This window comes from Schistocerca gregaria, chromosome X (genome assembly GCF_023897955.1).
Source record: "Schistocerca gregaria isolate iqSchGreg1 chromosome X, iqSchGreg1.2, whole genome shotgun sequence".
In the NCBI taxonomy this organism is placed as follows: domain Eukaryota; kingdom Metazoa; phylum Arthropoda; class Insecta; order Orthoptera; family Acrididae; genus Schistocerca; species Schistocerca gregaria.
This window is the reverse complement of record NC_064931.1, coordinates 676,313,055-676,327,744: the sequence shown is the minus strand read 5'-3', so window position 1 is coordinate 676,327,744 and position 14,690 is coordinate 676,313,055. Positions and strand designations below refer to the sequence as shown.

The following is a 14,690-nucleotide window of genomic DNA, read 5'->3' as shown; positions in this document are numbered from 1 at the left end:
AAACTAGTTGCCGTTTAGGATGCTTATATTAAAAGCGCTGGCTAAAGTATATATCTTAGAGAATGTAATCAGTCACATTTACAGGAAAGGACATAGTAGATTTAGAGCTGGCAGTATATTGGGGAAGGTAATGGCAGTAAAACTATACGCATAGGATATGTATAATGTATAATAATGAGGCAGCATTAACCGCATCAAACAGGAAGGCTGGTGATACAAGAATAAGGACTGCATAAAGGGGACACTGGCATCTTTAATGTAGGATATTAGGTTTGTAGGCTGCAAGGTAAAGGTAGTAGTCAACAATGGCAGAAATCCTATCAGTGGCACCACAGTAACCTGTCACAATGGGCTAGTACGGATGTTTGAATTTAGGTGAACCACTTTGGGATGGGTGTAAGAATTTAGGTGGGCATTAGAGGTTGTTTTGGTCTTCTGGAGTGGAATCTAAGCAGCAAGGCTTGCATGGGAAATATCTGTTGCTCAATAGTTCATTTTAAATGGTCATTTTTTATTTTTCCTCATACCAGGGAAGACAAATTTCTGTTTGGCATTTTGAAAGAGTTAATTTATCTCATCCACAATTGTTCAGGGTAGTTCTGTAGTTCATTCTTGGTATTTAAATGGCTGCTCTTTTTTTTAATGTAATTACCTTACATCTTCCAGTTGTACAATATTACTTTAAGTTCTTAGGAACCTGTCATTGCATGTGTGGAAATTACTGCAATGAATGTGAGATAAAATTTGATACTCGTAATGTAGTTTCTCTATTTTACATACTGTAAAAATCATCACAAGTTTTCTTGAACCAACTGAATTTTATATTTCCATGAAGACACGTAATTTCTCTGAATATGTGCATCCTCACATTCACGCTGACTAATGTAATTTTTTCCCCTTGTTATTTTGTCAATATTTGCATGTTGTTTTGGGAGTATTTGTTTGTAGATCTAATTAGTTTACTTTGCCAGTACTATAATTGCTTTTTACATTGCTAGATTGGAGAGTCACTCTGTGTGCCTAATAGGGACAGTAAATCATACAGTTAGACACACACTTTTTTTTGCCTTTAACAGGTGCTATTTTAGTGAGAATGCAATATTTAATTTCTTTGTTACTGGCTTTGTTTTGTTTTGATATCAGCAGAAATTGCATTTTTAAATTGTTTTATGCTTGCAATCACAAGAATGATTTGTATATCAATTTATTTCAGAAGTACTAAGCACTTGTTTAGTTTCAGTATTACTGTTGCTTAGAAGCACCACAGTAATAATTTTTTTTTGTTCACAGGATCATTTTCATTAGTGGGCACACTGTTTGGTGTACTGGGCTCACTTTTCCTCTCTCTTTATTCTATATACACCAAGAAAGTTCTTCCAGCTGTAAATCAAGAGATATGGTTGCTGTCTTATTTCAACAATGTTTATTCTTGTATCATATTTTTACCATTCATTGCTCTGACTGGTGAAATTTCAAATATTTTAGCATATGATAAATTGCTTAGTCCATTATTCTGGTTTCTGATGACAATTGGTGGATTTTTTGGACTTGCAATTGGCTTTGTCACAGCGCTTCAGATTAAGGTAGGTGCCTCTGGTTATTGTATTACTCCAAAAAATAATGTGTGCTGACTGATTTGTGATAAAAGTTTTTCCCCCTATATGACTGCATTTCTTCAGTGCATCATGTTATAATAATGTTGTTGTAATTTGTTTTTATATATACAGCTATACTCTAGAAATAAACCTGATGTGTGTGCCAGGGAATTACTAACTTCAATGGGCATTCTTACAGTCTAATGTATAGGCAGTGTGTAAGAGGTGGTGTCGTACAGTGCCCAGGTGGTTAGAACATCTTTGTGGGTCAGTGTAGTCTAGACTGAATGCAGGGAGCGGGCAAGGTAGATAGTACGGATTATCAATTGGGCTAAACAGTTACTGTTTGAAGCAGAAATGACTGTTAGATAGAACTAGCATGTATCACTAGGCTTGATTGAAGGATAGTAAGAAACTTTGTTGTTTTATTACACATTTATTGTTTTATGACTAGTTTTGTTCATTGGACATCATCGGGTTGCAACCTGAAGATCTTCAATGTATGAAACTGGTTGTAACACAAGAAATGTGAAATATTACAGCTGAGGTGGTTTTCATTAATCATTAACATTAGTGTCAGCTGTGGTGCTGAACATGATCAAGATTAGTTTTTCATTTAGTTGTCATATTTTTCTTGTGAACAACACACACAGTATTTTCAAATTTATTAGAAGAAAAGTATCTCGGGGGAAATGTGTGTGTGTGTGTGTGTGTGTGTGTGTGTGTGTGTGTGTGTGTGTGTAAATTTACGGTTAATTCATTACAAAATATAACAATTTGTTAAGTGTGCACTCTTTGGTAATTCAGAATTGTGGAGTGAAAATATTCAAATTGGCAACTTGGAATAAAATGCTAATATATCAGCGTGCTTAATAGCTGCATTAAAGAAGTTCTCCCAGTGCTCTTCAAAGTGAATTTTCAGCTAGCCTCTCATTTAATCCATACTACCTGAAAAAAAAGTGAAGCACCCAGAAGACATGGTGGGATGAAAACGTATATTCATACACATACACCTCATGAGCGGATATGTGTTGTAATTCTCTCTGACAGATAGAACATTTACCAGAGTGAAATAGTGTTGTTTGTGTTTAGTGTTGTTACCAGGACTGATAGGATATACAGAGGATAGGCAAAATAAACTTAAACATCTGTACTTACTTGGGAATAGTTTATTAATAGGGCTTGGACCCCCATTTGGCCATAATGCAGCTGTGATTCTTCTTGTAATACTGGCATATAATGTTATGCCACTCTTCGATCAAAACCTCTTCTATCTCCAGTAGTGACAAGGGAGGCGGAAATCTGCTCTGGAGTCTGCACTCCAGTACCACCCACAAGGGTATGACAATTTTAAAGTCCGGGGACTGTGCTGGTCAGCAAAGACACATGCTCCTCATACCATGATTGTACTGTTCTGGCTGTGTATGGGTGCCTTATTGTCCTGAAATATGGCATCATTGTTGGGGAACAATATTCAAATCATGGGATGCACCTGATCACCCAAAATGTTCACTTAATTGTTGACTGTAACACAGCCTTTGAGAGTAATGATGGGACCAGCAGAATACCATGATACGGCTGCCCACACCATCACACTTCCACCTCCACACTTAACCGTTGGAATTAAGCAATCAGGATTGTGGGCTTCTTTTGGCATTCTCCAGACATAAACGTGACCTGATGTTGGAAATAATGAAAATATTGACACATCAGACCATGTGACATACTTCCACTGATTGCCATCTAATATTTATGCTCCCGACACCATGTTATATGCATCTTTGTGGTGGTTGTTGTCTTTAATGGTATAGCAGCTCGTCCATGAGTATTTGCCTTATGGAGTTTTCGGCAGACAGTGTCAATAGATACGGGGTCTCAAAGATGGGTATTGAGCTCTGCAGTCACTTTAGCTGCAATAGTCTTGTGTTGTTTTGACACAATTTGTGTTAGCATACGACGATCTCTGTCATTTAGTTTTGATTTGCACCCACTTTTACGTTTACATGATGATGTCTTTCCATACCTTGTGTAAGTTGTCATGACTGTTGAAACAGTTGCTCTTGAAACATTCAATAAGTTGGCTGTCTTGGTTACTGATGCTCCAGCTAATCAGGCCCCCACAATTTGCCCTCTTAGGAACTCTGTTAGGTCTTTCATTGCGTGTCGACATCAGCCTCTGAATGCAAATACGAAGTGTGCACTACTCGTAAACAACCTGCACTGATGCCTACTGAACACACACAGTCCAGCGTGACACATGCCTTACCTGCGTTGTTGACCATCAAACACAACCATCCCATTACTACCACTGTTCACATTATTGTACCTATCCTCTGTATAAGAGGGCATGGACAGCATGAAATGGTGAATAATCACTGTGGGGGACATGGTGGTGCCATGTACTCATGTGAGACAGCATTATCAGAACCTGACAGAGTTTGTAAGGGGGTTTTATTGTGGGCCTCCATTTGGCCAGCTGGCCAAATTGTGTAATCGCCACCTTTGTGGGGCATTTTGTTGTACCAGTGACCCAATGTTTGTCTGCTTGGGAACATGAAGACAAGCATACTAATTGTCCAGGTTCCAGTCAACTATGTAAGGATGATTGCTGCATTATGCACAAGCTCATCACAACCCATTAATATCTACCCGTGCCATATGAGAACAGATAATGACTTCCTGAAACAGCTGGACTGAGAAATTACTGTTCCATGTACAGGCTGCTGTTAACACAATACAAACGGCTGCGGTTGAAGGGATACCATGACCGGGAAGTGCGGACTGCTGATGATGGGTGTTGTTTTGTATTCAGCAACAAACTGTAGTTTCACATTACCCCAGATAACCATCATTGGCATGGATTGTGATGACCTGGGAATATGTCCCATTTTGCAAGTGTTTTGGAGAGGTACAGTGGTATTACTCATGATGTCGTGGTGTGGGTAGCCATTGGCTATGATTTCAGCTCATGACTGGTAATGATTGAGGGGACTCACATGGCACAACTGTATGTCAAGGACATCCTGTCCTCATGTGTTACCTCTCATGCTACAATATCCTGGTACCATTTTACAGTAAGACAGTGCTTCTCCATACATGGCATGTATGTCTGTTGATAGTCCAAATTATGTTGAGAACCTCCCATGGCCAGCAAAACCCCAGATTTTTCCCCAATAGAACATGTCTGGGTCCAGCTTGTATGTCAACTCTGTCCCAGTATCCATAATATCAAGGACCAGTTACAACAGTTGTGGGTAATCACTGAAATAAGATCACATACCCTCTCAACTTGTCAAGTTTCATTTCCTCATCTCCTTCTGGGTGCATTATATATTTATTTATTTATTTTATTTTATTTTATTTATTTATTTATTTTTTTTTTTTTTTGAAGCTGTGCTCATACCTACTGAGTTGTCTAGTCATGACTCGTGACCTGCCCCCACAGGGCACACTCCACTGCAGACTGAAAGATTCATTCTGGTTACATGTATTGTAAGAGGAGTTGTGGATAAAATGCAAACTTAGAAAACGTTTTACCTTCATGTTAGTTAGGTTTGTAATTGTCGCTATGTTTTGAAAGTTTTCCTTGAATCACTTAATGTGTCCGGTGAACTCTGAAGCTTAACATTTAGATAAGTCATATCAAAGTTGGTGTAACATCTGCAGGACTGATTTTTGTAAAAAGAAAAAATAATAATAATAATGCACTTATTGCTTGAGGGTTACTGTTAAAAGAAGTCCTTGTTCCGTTATTGACTGTACTAATTAGGCATAAGTCTGCACGTGATCATTTGAAAATGACCATTGTCGCTGAAATCAGCTGGCAGTGTATGATGTGTAGATGTGTGTCTAATTAATACAGCCAATAAAAGAACAAAGGTTTAACTTAATAACATTTTAAAGACTATGGACTCTGGTTTGAGTAAAATATTGAGCGTTACTAGTTTAGGAGATCGTAAATAAGTATGACAGGAATCTTGACTGAATGCATACCGTTATCAATGAATATATACATAGAAAAGGGATATATCTATTTGGCACCTCAGGTACTCTCAGTACATTTGTCATTAATTCAAACAGATGACTTTGTATAGATTTGGCACATTTAATATGTAATCAAAAGAAATTCTAGTTCCTTTTTGTAACCATTACATACTGAAATGGAAGAATGATTAAGATAGTTGACAAACAATTTATTATTCACTTTGAATAAATAAAAATTAACAAAATCTGTACAAGATTGTATAATAGAAACAAAGTTTTGAAATTTAACATTGTTTGATAAAATTGTGTCCATTTGAAAATAAGTGCTGTGGATATTTTGTCATAAGAAGCTTTCTTTGAACATAATGGTCCCTGTGATTGCAGAATATTTGACAAGATCTGTGGAAGTTTCTGGAACTTTTCATTTTGTAGTATACGTACCAGATTTGTCCTACATGTAATTTCAATTTGCACTCAGCTATCAGAAAACAACTCAGAAAATAGGAGAGTTTTGAGGCTTTGCTGATGATGTTGATTGCATTTCATAAAGTTATTGCTTTTTATGTATAAAAATGTGCAGTTAGTTTCTTCCATCTGAACCTGTGTAACAATTTTGTAAACTATCAATAATCAAGGCCATAGTTTTCCATATAACATGTTTCACTCACATGCCTCTATTTATCCTTAATGCATATGCACTAGTTTCTATATTATGAATGAAAGCACACATAACACTAGTGTAATGTTCTACAATATTTATTATTTATTTCACCGACTGGTTTTCAGTTATTAAGCCGTCATCAGGTACACAGATAAAATATGTGGTGCATTGAAATTTCTGTTGGATCAAAGACTTTAAATTAATGCCTCTGCAAAGTATCTCTCTTTCCAAAGATGAAAATTGTTAATTTTAGATTTAGGAATAAAATGAGAGGAGTTATTTCAGTGAAAATGAAAAAACTTATGAAAAAAATTACTTCATATAATGACAGCTGCTTCACTTGCCTGCTTAATCTCACCAGTATATCCTATCAGTTTGTAATTTAAGACTTGTTGAAGACAAATTTATTTTGTTCAACCTCTCCTTTGGAACAAGTTTTTTCAATTTATTTTCTTCTAAGAATAGTTGTTGTAATTTATTATATAGTTCATTAGTTAATGCGTTACACATTTTACCTTAGTTAGATAATCGTACATCACTTTTTCACTGAAATAATTTCTCTCATTTTATCCTAAATCTAGCAGTAACAATTTTTATCTTTTGGAATGGAGATACTTAGAGATGCATTAGTTAAAAATCTATGACCATACAAAAATATTTTTGTACCTGATGATAGCGTAACAACTGAAAACAAGATTGAGAGATAAATAATAAATATCGCAGAATACTCCACCAGTGATGTCTGTACTTTCGTTCATGCTTTATAAAATATTCTACCAAGAACTGACAGAACAGTCAATCAGTGCAACTAACTTCCATCTTTACCATGATAGAATTCCTACATTATGAAATTGTTACCATCTCAGAATTTACAAACATATTTCTTAATACAGAACTACTAACAAAAGCTCCAGAAACGAATTACTGCCATCCACAGAGAATCAAGTAACAGCGGTAGAAAACAACAGAGGTGATGAGCAACTGATCAAAATATTTGCAGGAATGTCTCGTATGCGCTGCATTCATACCAGTACTGTTTGCAAACATATAGCAGTTTGTCTGTGATGATGCCTGCCTATTATGAAGAGTATCTTGCAGATATTGTAGAGCAGTCTCATTATCTCTGGTGCTTGCTAGGTCAGCACTATGCAGGTCACTGGTAACCACACTAGTAGTTCATCATCATTTGTACATGCTTCCATTATCAAAGTAGAACAACAGATCACCCAACTGTGTAATAATGTAAGGCATACTGGTGTAATTATTGTGTTCTTTTGTGTATCATCTGGAGATAGTATGCATTCAGTTTAAAGTCGTCTATGCCATCTCAGTATAACTAGCAAAACAGATTTATAATGAAGAATTTCTCTTCTCTTTGGTTCTCTTGGGATTCCACTCCCCTTTCACTTTACTAGCTCTCATTTGTTATGTTGGATGAAGAAATTCATAGTAACAGCTACACTGATTTCAGATTACACACATGTGTGTACACCTTCTTTACCTGCATATGTCAATATATGTAGTAATCAGCAGTTTCACCAGATTTTTTGTCTGTTGTTCTGTGTGTGTTAACCTGGTGACATGTTATGAAAATATATCCTGTTTAGGTGTGGAATGTAAATCCTATGTGATTTTCTGCAGGTGACATCTCCACTAACACACAACATTTCAGGGACTGCAAAAGCTTGTGCACAAACAGTAATTGCATCATACTGGTATGATGAAAATAGACCATTTTTGTGGTGGATATCTAACTGGATAGTGCTTGTGGCTAGTGCAAGCTACGCGCGAATTAAGCAGCATGAAATGGAGCAAGAGCATAAGGCTCAGAAAACTGAACGTCTTTAAGACTTTTATTTATTTTTACTGACTAGCACACTTAAAAAGTTATTGTGTTTAAACTGTTTTGTTGAACACACAACTGATACTTAAAGAGAAAATGTGTGTTAGTTTACCTTTATCAGTATTTTATGACTTCTTGTACCAAAAGAAGTAAAATGTATGTACTGTACTGAGTTGTTGAAACTGAGATAAATGTGTTAATCTTTAATTTTTATTTCTGAGTGGTAAGAGTTCCTTATGTGAAAAATATGTACAGTAATGTAGCTTTCATACCAAATAAATTAGCCTTTTTCTTTGTAAAAGGAAATCTGCAATTTAGTCATTATGTCTTTATGTGTGAGTTACTACTTTTTTCAATTTTATTGCAAAAAAAGATAGAATGAAGGCCCACTTTTCACATGTCATAAGAAATGTTAACATTTTCAGGGAAAATTGGTGTTTTTTTACCCTTTATTCTCAACGCCTACCTTGATGACTGACAGCCATTTGCCATATATAATGGGTCGGGTCAAACATAGTTGTGTTTTACTGCATAAATATGATATAAGTAACACTGTGTTTTTTCTGAACCATAGTAGTTATTTATGTCATCTGTAGATCTTTCTTATGACCAAAGGGCAGTAGAAAGAGGTCTGAGGAGTGACATGTAAGTAGATTAATATAGTGAATGAGAAAAGAGTTTTTACTACTGGTCACAGTGTGTGTACCCAGTTTATAGACATTGTAGTATAGCGTGGGAACACCGTCTGATAACTGCATATTTCATTTAGTGCAGCAATATGTATGTCTGGTATCCAGCAGCATCACCAGGTAGCACATCATCACATTGTTTAACAGTGCTTGTTCACATAGTCATGCATTATTATTGTTATTTAAAAAGAATGTGAAATGTGAATGAATGAGATGGCATAATAGTAAAATATCCAACCTGAACAGGTGCCATAAAAGAAGAAACATGCCATCTTTAAACATTTGATTCTACATTGTTGGTATTAATATAAAATTTTAGGCACTGCATGAGCAGAATCTTGTCTCCCCACATAATCTTCACATTCTAACATTACAATGGACAAATACCACAGCCAACAGGTTGAAAATAATTTGTAGTACATCATTCTTCATCAGAATGAAATTTAACAACCACAACAATTTTATTTTTATGTCTTTATATTTTGATATAGCCTTAGATACCTGGAGGGCCAACAGCTGAGCTGCAGTGGTAACACTGGTTCCTGTCAGATCAGTGAAGTTAAGCACTATCGGGCTTGGTTAGCACTTGGATGGGTGACCACTCGGTGTGCCAAGTGCTGTTGGCAAGCAGGGTGCACTCAACTCAACCCTTGTGATGCAAATTGAGGAGCTACTTGATTGAGAAGTAGTGGCTCCAGTCACGAAAACTGACAACGATCAGGAGAGCAATGTGCTGACGCCACTCTATATCCGCATCCATTGACACCTGTAGGCTGAGGGTAAGACGGCAGTCAGCCATTAGGATCTTCAGAGACCTGTTCGGGCGGAGTTAAGTTTTTTAGTTTTAGATACCTAGACCAGTAGAAATCTTACAGTTTTGAACAGGGGTGTCTGTTAGCAACTCTACATATGTTTCAGTGGAGAAATACCACAGCCAATTGGTTGCAAATAATTTTTAATACATTGACCAAGGTTATCTTCAACCAAATTGTAACTATGGTCTGTAACCCAGTACATTACAAAACATGTGCTACTGCATACTAGCTACAGGTTAGCAACTGTGTGAAGGCAATCATCATCTTAAAATGTTGTTCTGTGAAATAATTCATTAGGTTTACCTAAGAGCTGTAATGCCCAAGAATTTCTGCTGTCTTCCATATTTTATCTCTCAAAGTTACCCATTAATCTTAAGTTGTATTGCTTTCAATTTACAGTGCAAAATTGCCTAATGCTCTCTCTGAAACTCTCGACAACCTCTGGCTCTTTCAATCTATCCAGGCCCCATCTCCTTAATTTCTACATTTTTGCAATTTATGCAGTTTTAATCTGGAGTTTATTACCTATAAATTATGGTGAGAGCCCCCTCCAACCCTGGAAGTGTCTTATAGTCTAAATTCTGGTTTTGAAATCTCTGCCTTATCATTATATAATCAATTTTAAACCTTCCAGTGTCTTAAGGTCTCTTCCATGTGTACAATCTTCTTTCATTTTTCTTAAACCAAGTGTTGATTCTACTTGGCAGCTTCCTCTTTCATTCCTTTCACCCAGTCCATGTTCTCCTACTGTTTTTCATTCTCTTCCTTTCTCTACTATAAAATCGAGTCCGCCATTAGAATTAAATTTCAATCCCCCATAACAATTTAAATAATTTCTTTTATATTCTCATATTTTCTCTTAATCTCATCATCATCATCATCTGTGGACATAGTTGGCGTAGAAATGTGTAGTAGTGTGATGTGTGTTGGCTTCGTGTCCATCTTGGTTGTGATAGCATGATCACTGTGCTGTTCATAGAAGTTTACCCATCTTCCTATTTTCTTATTCATTTTTAGGCTGCCTCCTGCACTGATTTTGTGTTGATATTCCTTGACCAGACTATAAATTCTGTTCTTCCTGCCACCACACTTTACTGACTGCTCTTCAGGAACCATGGTTTAGTCTAGCCTCTCCACAAATATCCCTCCATTGTGGTTGTACTTACGGTACGGCTGTGTGTATAATTGAAGAACACAAATCAGCCAATCTCAACAAGGTCCATGGGTCTTGAGGAGAGGCTGGGGGAGAAGGAACAGACACTGACTGCCACTTAAGTATTTATTTTCTCAGTTAGTTGTTTGATAGTGAAGTATCTTTCAGTTGTTGGGGCTTGATTCCAGAACTACATACTAGTGAACCATAGTATCATCACTGGACATGATCCTGTTTAATGTGTTAGTAAAAAAAACTTACATGCATCCTCCACCCCCACCCCCACTCCCTTCCCTGACCACCACCAGTGTGAGCTCCACCAATAGTTGCCTTTGGTGTGTAACAAACCCTTGAGCCATTTAGGGGGAACCCAGCTTTCATCATTACGACATTACCAGGGATTGATGGTCACTTCTGGGAGCAACATTTGCAGACTTTAAGGTTTTTCATAATACCACAAAAAATTCTGTAGATTTCAATCTTCACTGCGAGTCATCGAGAGGATACAAGTGTTAACTCGGAATTCAGATGACATAAATCTTAGTTACAGTGTGCACGACAATTGTCAGTTGTTTGCATCTTGTGACCTTCATTCCTAGTTCGATGATATTACATTTTGAATGACCCTCTAGCATATATACTAAGTGTCCATGATTTCCCAGTTCATCAGTTGCTCATATTTGTCTATTACTACTGTTATTCACTGTATCAGTAGAACTTGTGTTCCTCTACATTTGCTTTAACTTGGCATGGAGTGTTGGAGACTTTCTAACTGGAAAAGTGTACCCGCCAGCTCTGGTCCACTGTCAGTTTCTGACAACACTTTTTAGTTTTTGGTAAGGTTGGTATCTCCTGTGATACATCTTCCTGTTTACAGACCATTTAGTGTTGCTAGTGACACAAAAGTCATAGTCAAGTGGATATACAGTTTGCAAGATACACTTTTCTGAAGAAGAAGCCGTATCTATGAAAGTGGACAGTACTTAAGGTAGTTTTGGTATCAAAGGTATGTTCTTTTGGATAGCCTACTGACACATCTATTTGCATCGGCTTCCAGTTGTTTAACAGCAGTCGAGGCAATTGTGCACAGTACCCAGCCAAATCATTTGTCATATGGAAATGGAATTTTATTCCAGTAAACTAAATGAATGATCTTATAACCATAAATTATACTTAATAAATAAATTTGTGTGGAGATACAAGCCAATGAAATCAAAAGTCTACAACAGTGAATAAACCAAAAATTTATGATGGCGCATGTGGTAATATTTGATAGATAAAATAAGAAATTTTAGTGAAACAAACAAAGTTCACTATGTGAACTTCCGTCATATGTAATATATGGATTAAGAAAACATAAACTTTACATTCAGGACTGAATACAAGATGAAAATAAAGTACTGAAGTGCTCTGAAATAGTATGCTTGGGAATGGAGTAGAATTTTAGAAGTCATCCCTTTGTAACGCAGGAGGCAAGCAAATTGGGTCAATATTCAACCACCAGGCAGAATTCAAGCAAGGAAGGACTGCTGATGTAGCATAAAGTGCAGCCACAAGACAGGAGTTATTGCTACATAGCATAAGAACTGAGTGTCCTAAGTGCCAGCACAGCAGAATGACATCATACAGACAGGAGTATGCAGTCTGTCATTGTGTTGACCACACAGAGTGAAGTAACAAGCCGTAAGTTGGACATTATTCAGAGTACTGATGCTGCAGAGTAGTCCACCACAGCATCTGAAAGGTGAAGTTTAGAAACCTTTCAGCTATATCTGAAGTGTCAAGAAAGCTGACCAGCTGAGAAAAGCAAAAAACTTAAGTAGTCATAGCCTCGCAATAGCAATACACACAAGATATCCGCTTTCCCGCTTGGTAAGTCATGGAATCTTTATATATATCCGCTTTCCCGCTTGGTAAGTCATGGAATCATATATATATATATCCACTTTCCCGCTTGGTAAGTCATGGAATCTTTGTTTTTAATATATATCCAGTAGCTTGAATTACTTGTACACATTTCACAGTTGACAATCATTGAACCAGGACCAGTGTCTGCCTATCCTCTGTTAGTGGAGAATGTCTTCAAACTCTGGTGGAACAAGGAGTCCTGCCAGGTGGACTTTGCCACTGCAAGCTCTAGTGCTCCCATTTGAGTCAAGACTGATGGGAAGCTGCGGGTGACATTAGCCATTGGGCCGTGTGGAGGCCTGATGGATGGGGCCAGGGAGCAGTCCACAATCATCATTGCAGAGGAACGTGCTGCAGCTGCCGCCGCTTCCATTCTCGTAGATGTACTGTGACGCTGTTTGCGTTACTCCTGTTAAAGGACACAGTGTGACCCAGTCCAATGCCGCACACTGTGCAGGGCCAGTGGGTGCTTACCAGAGTGCAGTCTGTGATGTCAATAGGAGCTCTCTGGTAACCCAATGTTCCGCACAGAGTCAGCGCCAACAATACCAGCTGAGCTGTGGCCTTGTGCTGTGACATTTCAGGGTGCTGAATACGTGTCTCCACAACTGCAATGGCCGATATAACACAGCACATGCATGTGTCAGCACATTCCAGGGTGGCTAGCACCCTGCTGCCGGCCACCACTGCTGGCAGCCGTGAATGAAAACACATTGTATTTTGGAACAGTAAATGTTTGTTTGTTAATGATGTTGTATTACTGCCTTCAGGCACAGAACAGCCCATCTCCCACCAAGCCAAGGCTCACCCAAGCCCGAGGTGTGATGGTCTAGTCTCTGGGCGGTTACAGCAGTAGTCACACGCACATGTACAGACTGCCATAAATCAGTTAATTTTTGTGAACTCCATTCTTTATACTAACCCATAAAAGGCTCTACTTCTGTTGCTGCACTTCAAAAATGATACATTCTGTGTGAGCTACAAGGAATTGTTTCTTCTCTGCGTGAAAAATACTTTCATCAGACAATTTATTTAATATTCTCTACAGCAAACATGCTTAGGAATCAGATTCCTCCTATGAAGAAAACCTTTTAAGATACACAGTAATAAATTTTATACTGAAGGTTGTTTTAGTATTATTATTCAAATTTTTTGGTTTGTTTTGATTTTGGACGATTTAACTATCGTCACACATATTTACCACTTTGATTCACAGGAATGGTTGGGTGTGGGTAAGAAATTTTATAATCATATTTGTGATTTGTAAATTAGATAATTATGAGGATATATTTAAAAATATTTCAGTGAAGTTATTTAGAAACACAGTCTTCTAGTAATGGAATCTCATGAAGTTTGTCATGGTTGACACAAAGAAAAACTTTTTATTTTGATCCTGAGAAACATAATTCATTTTCTTTCAAATTATGCACCTTCCTCTTGTGACATGTCATTTAAATTGAATAGCGGGACAAGACTATGATATTTTTTAAATTCCTATCCCATCTTGTGATCAGGTCTTTTCACTCTGCTCCTGTCAGATAAGATGAAATAGTGGGAGATGTGAGATAATGTCATTTCAGAATAATATACTTGTAGTACCATATCCTTCCACTTTAATTTACATCTGAACAGAAACTGTGCTTTGGAATAAAGCCACTGTCCATTTATTGCAAATCCACATCATCCTCAAGAGATACTGGAGCAAAAACTCGTGTTCTCATTGCACTTCAGAAGTGGAGGAGAGTTATTGACTGTTTCAGATATTTGTAACAATTCTAGGAATGCTTCACCATGACCATTGTCATTGTGGTTAGAGAAATGGCTTTCATTGGAATTATTTGTAATCTTATTAACCATATCACACTGCCCATTAAGCATAGATCTTACTGCAGTGGGGTAGCTTCCATGCCTCAAAGATACAGACTGCTCTAATGTAGAGATACCTCATGAGAGCCCTAGTTAACATGTAGTTCTGGAAGAGGGGCAGCAGCCTTTACAGAAGTTGCAGAGGAAAGTTTGGATAATCAACTAATCTGGCATTT

At 37.3% G+C, this 14,690-nt stretch overlaps 1 protein-coding gene across 1 annotated transcript in view; it reads left to right on the top strand.

Moving 5' to 3' along the window:
- LOC126297869 (GDP-fucose transporter 1) overlaps positions 1-8,400 on the top strand; it is a 35,584-nt gene extending 27,184 nt beyond the window's left edge. The window contains exons 5-6 of the mRNA XM_049989160.1: positions 1,291-1,583; positions 7,882-8,400. Of these exons, the coding sequence (XP_049845117.1) occupies positions 1,291-1,583; positions 7,882-8,088 (500 nt within the window). The 3' untranslated portion in view covers positions 8,089-8,400. The remainder of the gene's footprint in view (positions 1-1,290; positions 1,584-7,881) is intronic.
- Positions 8,401-14,690: the final 6,290 nt, after the last annotated feature.